We start from the raw sequence: 7543 nt of genomic DNA, 5'->3' as shown, positions 1-7543 counted from the left end.
ATAATAATAATATTAATAATGCAACCCTACTTTGTTAGTAATTGCATGTAGATGGCTGGGAGCTATAAGTTTGTTAATTCAAATTGCTAGCTACATGTAACGATTGGTGTAGCAAACAGAAGTCTGATTATTGTGTGATCTGCAGTATCACCAATAAAGCAGACACTATACCTGATTATGTGGTGATCTGCAGAATCACCAATAATACAAGTATAGTAAACAAGGTAATAGCAAGTGTACAGTGCTTGGTGCAACAGTAATACTGATTAGTTTTGGCAGAACCTCACCAGAGGAGCTGGTGGGCACTATCAGTAAGGAACCTCACCAGTGACAAGGGCTCACTGGTGAGTAGAGTGGTCAGACAGATCGGTTCGGCAACAGACAGGAGGATATAGTATAAAATCGGCAAGCAGAAGGATAGAGGTATTTCAGGCAGAGTCAGCAACAGGATCAGATGGGCGAAAGTACAGAATCTGATAGCGTAAGAGTAGTCAGAAGAGAGCCAGAGTCATACACAGATAATCAAGCAATAATAAAAGTAGTAATATCAATTCCTAGTCTTGTGTGAAATCCCTGGTTTCCTCCCAGATCAAAGCACACCGGAACTAACTAAGGTCTGAGTGCTCACACAAAGCATTCGCAACAGCAGACAGTTTGCAAGTGATTCTCAGAGGCTTAAGAAGCGGAGGAGACCCCTCGGCCACGCCCACGCCCATCAGCCATTCCGAGCTGCTGAGCGTATCCTCTGACGTCAGCCGACTGGCAGGTAAGCTGACGCGCCTCCTCCCCGCATACAGGTCCCAGAGGGACAGGAGAAATGCCCGACAGGGAAACCGAAGCAGCATCATGACTGCCCGCAGCTGCATCTCCACAGAATGTTACACTACATGGCAGTGGTAAATCTCATAGCTTCTTTGATGTCTTTATTTCTTAGACTGTATATAATGGGATTGAGCAATGGTGTCATTACTGTGTATAATAGGGAAATTACTTTGGCTACAGTTGAAGATAGACCATTTGACGGAAGCATGTATATGCCAATAAGAGTTCCATAGAAGATGCAGACCACAGTCAGATGGGAGCTGCAAGTGGAAAAAGATTTCCATCTACCGACATTGGAAGAGATTCTGAGAATTGCCTGAATGATGCATGCATATGATGATACAGTTATCGTTAAAGGGAGAACCATTACAGGTACACCCAACAACAGGGCTTCCAAATGAACCATGAAGGTATCTGAGCAGGACAGTTTCATAATCGGAACCATATCACAGAAGAAATGATCAATAACATTTGGTCCACAAAAGTCTAGAGTGATTATCATCACCCCAGTCACTAGTATGGCCAAGAAGCCAAACAACCAAGAAAGCAGAATTAACCTCAGAAATAAGGAATAGTTCATAATTGAAGAGTATCGGAGTGGGTTGCAAACAGCGAGGTACCTGTCATAAGACATCACTGTTAATATGAAGCACTCTAATGATTCAGAAGCTCCGAATATGCAAAACTGTGTCATGCAACTTGTAAGGGACATCAAGAGTCCATCATTCATCATACCAACAATTGTGTTAGGGACAATGTCTGTGGACAGCAGGATGTCCAGTATAGAGAGATGAATGAGGAAGAAGCAGTGGCGGACACAGGCAGCAGTGGGCCCCTGTGCAAAATCTCAATTGTGGGCCCCCTGACCTGCGGCGCGCGAAGCGCGCCGCGTCAAAAAATGGGTGCAGCTATAGCCGCGGCAAAAAATGGGCGTGGATAGAACCTGCGGCGCGTAGCGCCGCGGCAAAAAATGGGCGTGGCAATGACCGGAGCTAACTGTAATTTAAAGTGATCCCGGGGTGAGAGTGATATGGAGGCTGCCATATTTATTTCCTTTTAAACAATACTAGTTGCCTGGCGGCCCTGCTGATCTATTTGGCTGCAGTAATAAACTGAATTACACCAGCAACAAGCATGCAGCTTAATCTTCTCAGTTCTGACAATATTGTCAGAAACCCCTGACCTGCTGCATGCTTGTTCAGGGTCTATGGTTGAAAGAATAAGAGGCAGAGGACCAGAACGGCAACCAGGCAACTGGTATTGCTTAAAAGGAGAGAAATATGGCAGCCTCAATATTATTCTCACCTCAGGTTCCCTTGAAAAGTGCAACGCAAAGACAGTGGGCCCAAGTTTTGGTGACCCTTTCCCCAGAAAATTCACATAATTGTGCAGGTTTTCTCAAGAAAATACACATAATGTGAGCAGATTTGCCCAGAAAATACATTCAATCATGTCGGCAGATATGCCCAGAAAATACGTGCAATGATGTCGGCAGATATGCCCAGAAAATACGTGCAATGATGTCGGCAGATATGCCCAGAAAATACGTGCAATGATGTCGGCAGATATGCCCAGAAAATACGTGCAATGATGTCGGCAGATATGCCCAGAAAATACGTGCAATGATGTCGGCAGATATGCCCAGAAAATACGTGCAATCATGTCGGCAGATATGCCCAGAAAATACGTGCAATCATGTCGGCAGATATGCCCAGAAAATACGTGCAATCATGTCGGCAGATATGCCCAGAAAATACGTGCAATCATGTCGGCAGATATGCCCAGAAAATACCTGCAATCATGTCGGCAGATATGCCCAGAAAATACCTGCAATCATGTCGGCAGATATGCCCAGAAAATACCTGCAATCATGTCGGCAGATATGCCCAGAAAATACGTGCAATCATGTCGGCAGATTTGCCCAGAAAACACATGCAATCATGTAGCAAATTTGCCCAGAACATACATGCAATCATGTGGCAGACCTGCCCAGAACATACACGCAATCATGTGGCAGACCTGCCCTGAACATACACGCAATCATGTGGCAGACCTGCCCAGAACATACACCTGCTAAAATAAATAATAAAAAAAAACCATTTACTCACCTGCAGCAGCAGACCTCCTGTCCCAGCCTCCATCCGGCGCGCAGCTCCCATGGGTGGTTGGGTGGATAGGTAGCCTGGTGGGTAGGTAGGCAGCCGGGTGGGTAGGTAGGTAGCCCTTAGCCGGGTGGGTAAGTAGCCTGGTGGGTGGCTGGGTAGCCGGGTGGGTAGCCTGGTGGGTGGCTGGGTAGGCGGGTGGGTAGGTAGCCTGGTGGGTGGGTAGGTGGGTGGTTAGGTAGCTGGGTGGGTGGGTAGGTAGCCTGGTGGGTTGGTAGGTAGCCGGGTGGGTAGGTAGGTAGGTAGCCTGGTGGGTAGGTAGGTAGCCGGGTGGGTGTGTAGGTAGCCGGGTGGGTGGTTAGGTAGCCGGGTGGGTAGGTAGGTATCCGGGTGGGTAGGTAGCCGGGTGGGTGGGTAGGTAGCCGGGTGGGTGGGTAGCCAGGTAGATAGCCGGCAGGGTGGTTAGGTAGCCGGGTGGGTAGGTAGCCAGGTAGATAGCCGGCAGGGTGGTTAGGTAGCCGGGTGGGTAGCTAGGTAGCCGGGTGGTTAGGTAGCCGGGTGGGTAGGTAGCCAGGTAGATAGCCGGCAGGGTGGTTAGGTAGCCGGGTGGGTAGCTAGGTAGCCGGGTGGGTGGGTAGGTAGCCTGGTTAGGTAGCCGGGTAGGTAGCCGGGTGGATGGTTAGGTAGCGGGGTAGGTAGCCGGGTGGGTAGGTAGCCGGGTGGGTGGGTAGGTAGCCGGGTGGGTAGGTAGGTATCCGGGTGGGTAGGTAGCCGGGTGGGTGGGTAGGTAGCCGGGTGGGTAGGTAGCCAGCAGGGTGGTTAGGTAGCCGGGTGGGTGGGTAGGTAGCCAGGTAGATAGCCGGCAGGGTGGTTAGGTAGCCGGGTGGGTAGCTAGGTAGCCGGGTGGGTAGGTAGCCAGGTAGATAGCCGGCAGGGTGGTTAGGTAGCCGGGTGGGTAGCTAGGTAGCCGGGTGGGTAGGTAGCCAGGTAGGTAGCCGGCAGGGTGGTTAGGTAGCCGGGTGGGTAGCTAGGTAGCCGGGTGGGTAGGTAGCCGGGTGGGTAGGTAGCCAGGTAGATAGCCGGCAGGGTGGTTAGGTAGCCGGGTGGGTAGCTAGGTAGCCGGGTGGGTAGGTAGCCAGGTAGATAGCCGGCAGGGTGGTTAGGTAGCCGGGTGGGTAGCTAGGTAGCCGGGTGGGTAGGTAGCCAGGTAGGTAGCCGGCAGGGTGGTTAGGTAGCCGGGTGGGTAGCTAGGTAGCCGGGTGGGTAGGTAGCCAGGTAGATAGCCGGCAGGGTGGTTAGGTAGCCGGGTGGGTAGGTAGCCAGGTAGATAGCCGGCAGGGTGGTTAGGTAGCCGGGTGGGTAGCTAGGTAGCCGGGTGGTTAGGTAGCCGGGTGGGTAGGTAGCCAGGTAGATAGCCGGCAGGGTGGTTAGGTAGCCGGGTGGGTAGCTAGGTAGCCGGGTGGGTGGGTAGGTAGCCTGGTTAGGTAGCCGGGTAGGTAGCCGGGTGGATGGTTAGGTAGCGGGGTAGGTAGCCGGGTGGGTGGGTAAGGTAGCCGGGTGGGTAGCTATCCGGGTGGGGGGCCCGACTCCTATCCTCCCTCACTCACCTCGGGGCCCCCCTCCCGGTATGCGCTGCAGCCGGCGGGAGAGCAGAAAATACAGGAAGTCTCCGGCCGGGGCTGCAGCAGACGCTAGAGGCAGCTGCTGCTTAGTTTCCGATATGTCTCCAAAGTTGGAGACCAAGCGGCAGCTGCCGCCCCGGCCGGAGACTTCTTGTATTTTCCGCTCTCCCGCCGCATGAGGGGGGGGGGGGGCGAGGTGAGGGGGGAGGACAGGAGTTGGGCCCCCCAGGTTAAAAAAAAAAAACATAAAAAAAAAAAAAAAAAACCCTGCAATACTTAATGGGCCCCTGAAGCAGCAGAACTTCAGGGGCCCTTGTGCAGCGGCACGGCCTACACGGCCGTATGTCCGCCACTGGGAAGAAGTACATGGGGGTTTGAAGCTTTTTGCTTGTGGCTACTAGTACGATGATCAGGAGGTTTCCACAAAGTGACACACAATAAATAACGGTTAGTAAGACAACTAGAAGACTCTTAGAGTTGGAGAGTTTTGGAAACCCAAGAAGAAGGATCTCCGAGATCCTGGTTTTGTTTCTTCCAACCATTATTATCAGTAAAGAAAGAATGTTCAATTGAAAGACAATAGATTGACATAATATATCCCTTATGAAATAAAACATAGAATTTGAGGAAATACAGATACAAAGTACATACCGATATAGAAGAGTAATGTCCTTGTGTGGGAAAAACAGAATGTTTGATCAATAGTGAAATATAAATGAGGAAGGTAAATAAAAGGTAAATGAGTTGTACTTACATTTAAAGAAGAACTCGATTTTTTATGATTATTATACGTTCTGTTTTATGGAATTATCTGGAGTATCATCAGCCCATAACTGTCCGTAGTGATGACCGTAATCGGCTAATTACGATAACGCAAACTTTTGTGTAAATTTTTGCAATTATGCCCATGCGTAATTACAATTTGTAAATTCAAGTGATTTCATATACACATTTGTAATTTGACGTACATTTTTGTGTATTTTTCACATAATTTTGTGCCGACTTTAGTCGCTGCAGGGCCTTACAACTCAGTACACAAGTGATTCCACCTCCTCCCCTTTTCTGCCCACCCACAGATCTCTCTGTTGGTGGGGTCTTTACCCTGCCAGCATGTTTGTGTATTTTAGTATAAATATTTAAAAAAAAATTCTAATAAATATGACTTTTTTTTTATTTCCCTACCCATCCCTCCCTCCCCCAGCCAGCCAATCATAGCAATCGTCTGTCATAAGATTCAGCCTATGACAGTCCCCCAGGGGGACAACTGTGTCGCACGGCTGTCCCCAGTACAGTACTGGCGTGGATCGCAGCACTGTACACAGTAAATAGACAATGGTTTTGCTGTCCAACAGTCTACTAGCAACGATCGCTGCTGGGAGACTGATGGCAGAGCGGTGTTCCGTCATTCATGTGGAGATGTGCGGACATCGGTGTGCAATCTCATGCAAATCCCAGCCCCAGGACTTGATGCCAATTGGCGTTAGGCGGTCCTGGGGTTGCCGCCTTGGTCACCCCCATTGACATTAGGCAGATTTTAGGTAGTTAATGCACAGCAAAGAGTTGTTAATAGTTGAGACTCTCAGGACTTAAACGTTAGTTCTGTCAGCTGCAATTCTTGAGTAGTGGTCGCCATCTTAATGTGCGCACGTTGGCGAGAGTGCAAGCCATGATGGTTTTCCAGCCCCTATGGTCTGGCTGAGGAAGCTCAATGACAGTTAAGTGACCCAGAAAACAGTGATTCTGCAGTGTGGGCCCAGTGTTGGCGTAGTAGGCTTTATTGAATGATCATTTGAGGTGACCAAAGATTTTGCCAAAATGTATGCAGATGATTGATCGAATTTGGTCTGTCCACAATGAAGCAACAACCTTCTCCTCTTAAGTGTGCCCCCAACACACTCATAGTAGAGATAGGCCGAATGGTTCGCCGGCGAACGGTTCCAGGCGAACTTTCCCGGAAGTTTGATTCGCTCCATAATGCTCTATTGAGCAGAACTTTGACCCTCTACATCATAGTCAGCAGGCACATTGTTGCTAATCAGACTGCACTCACTCCTAGAGCCCCACCCCCACCCCCTTATAAAAGGCAAGGTCCTTGTGCCGTTTTACTCACTAGTCTGCCTACACTAATTAGTTAAGGGACAGCTTCTGACAGACTCTGCTAGGGAGAGTTTAGTTAGGCTCTTATAGGCTTGTTCCTAGCTAATTGTTGTTCCTTATATTACTTCCCGTCTCACCTTCCAGGGAATTGTAGAATTTCAAAAGCCAGCTTATATACCTTGGCCAGGAATTGAACCCAGGTCTTGGCTGGGAATTGAAGCCAGGTCTGAGTGCTTGGTAGATAGCTCTCTTAACCGCTATACCACCACCAACACTACATGCTGAAGGCAGCCTAGCATGTACCATTATGATATATCCTAGAGAAAAATGAGCTTGTTTAAAGATTTGTAGGCTTTCAAAAGCCAGCTTACATACCTTTACCCGGGAGTTGAACCCAGGTCTGAGTGCATGGTAGATAGCTCTCTTAAGCGCTATACCACCACCAGCACCACCACCAGCACTACATTCTGAAACCAGCCTAGCATGTACCATTATGATATATCCTAGAGAAAAATGATCTTGCTTAAAGGGATACTGTAGGGGGGTCGGGGGAAAATGAGTTGAACTTACCCAGGGCTTCTAATGCTCCCCCGCAGACATCCTGTGCTTGCGCAGCCACTCACCGCTGCTCCGGCCCCGCCTCCAGTTCACTTCTAGAATTTCAGACTTTAAAGCAGGGGTGCCCAATACATCGATCTCGATCTACCGGTAGATTGCGACCGCCTGATCGGTAGATCGCGGCCCCTCGGCCGCGTCCCATTGAATTTAGCAGCCAGCAGCTGTATATCGCAGTTTCTGCTGCTGGCCGCTGGAGGAGAGAGCCTGGCCAATCAGGGGAGGGGAGGAGAGAGCCTGGCCAATCAGGGGAGGAGAGGCGCGCAACCAATCAGGAGAGGAGAG

General features: G+C 49.8%; 1 protein-coding gene across 1 annotated transcript; it reads right to left on the bottom strand.

Moving 5' to 3' along the window:
- Positions 1–883: 883 nt before the first annotated feature.
- On the bottom strand, positions 884–5088 carry LOC137561885 (olfactory receptor 11L1-like). The gene is made up of 2 exons (XM_068273237.1): positions 4910–5088; positions 884–1628 (listed from the first exon to the last, which is right to left on the bottom strand). The coding sequence occupies exons 1-2, from the start codon at positions 5086–5088 to the stop codon at positions 884–886; spliced, it is 924 nt and encodes a 307-aa protein (XP_068129338.1).
- Positions 5089–7543: the final 2455 nt, after the last annotated feature.

This window comes from Hyperolius riggenbachi, chromosome 3 (assembly GCF_040937935.1).
Source record: "Hyperolius riggenbachi isolate aHypRig1 chromosome 3, aHypRig1.pri, whole genome shotgun sequence".
In the NCBI taxonomy this organism is placed as follows: Eukaryota; Metazoa; Chordata; class Amphibia; order Anura; family Hyperoliidae; genus Hyperolius; species Hyperolius riggenbachi.
This window is presented reverse-complemented; position numbering and strand designations above follow the sequence as displayed.

Bases quoted from the DNA above. Each gene is read 5' to 3' on its own strand.
- LOC137561885 (XM_068273237.1), bottom strand. From the start codon at position 5,088: ATGGTTGGAAGAAACAAAACCAGGATCTCGGAGATCCTTCTTCTTGGG. The intron at 1,629-4,909 runs CTTCTTCCCAGT...TGTCCGCCACTG, and splicing joins AAGCTTCAAACCCCCATGTA to CTTCTTCCTCATTCATCTCT.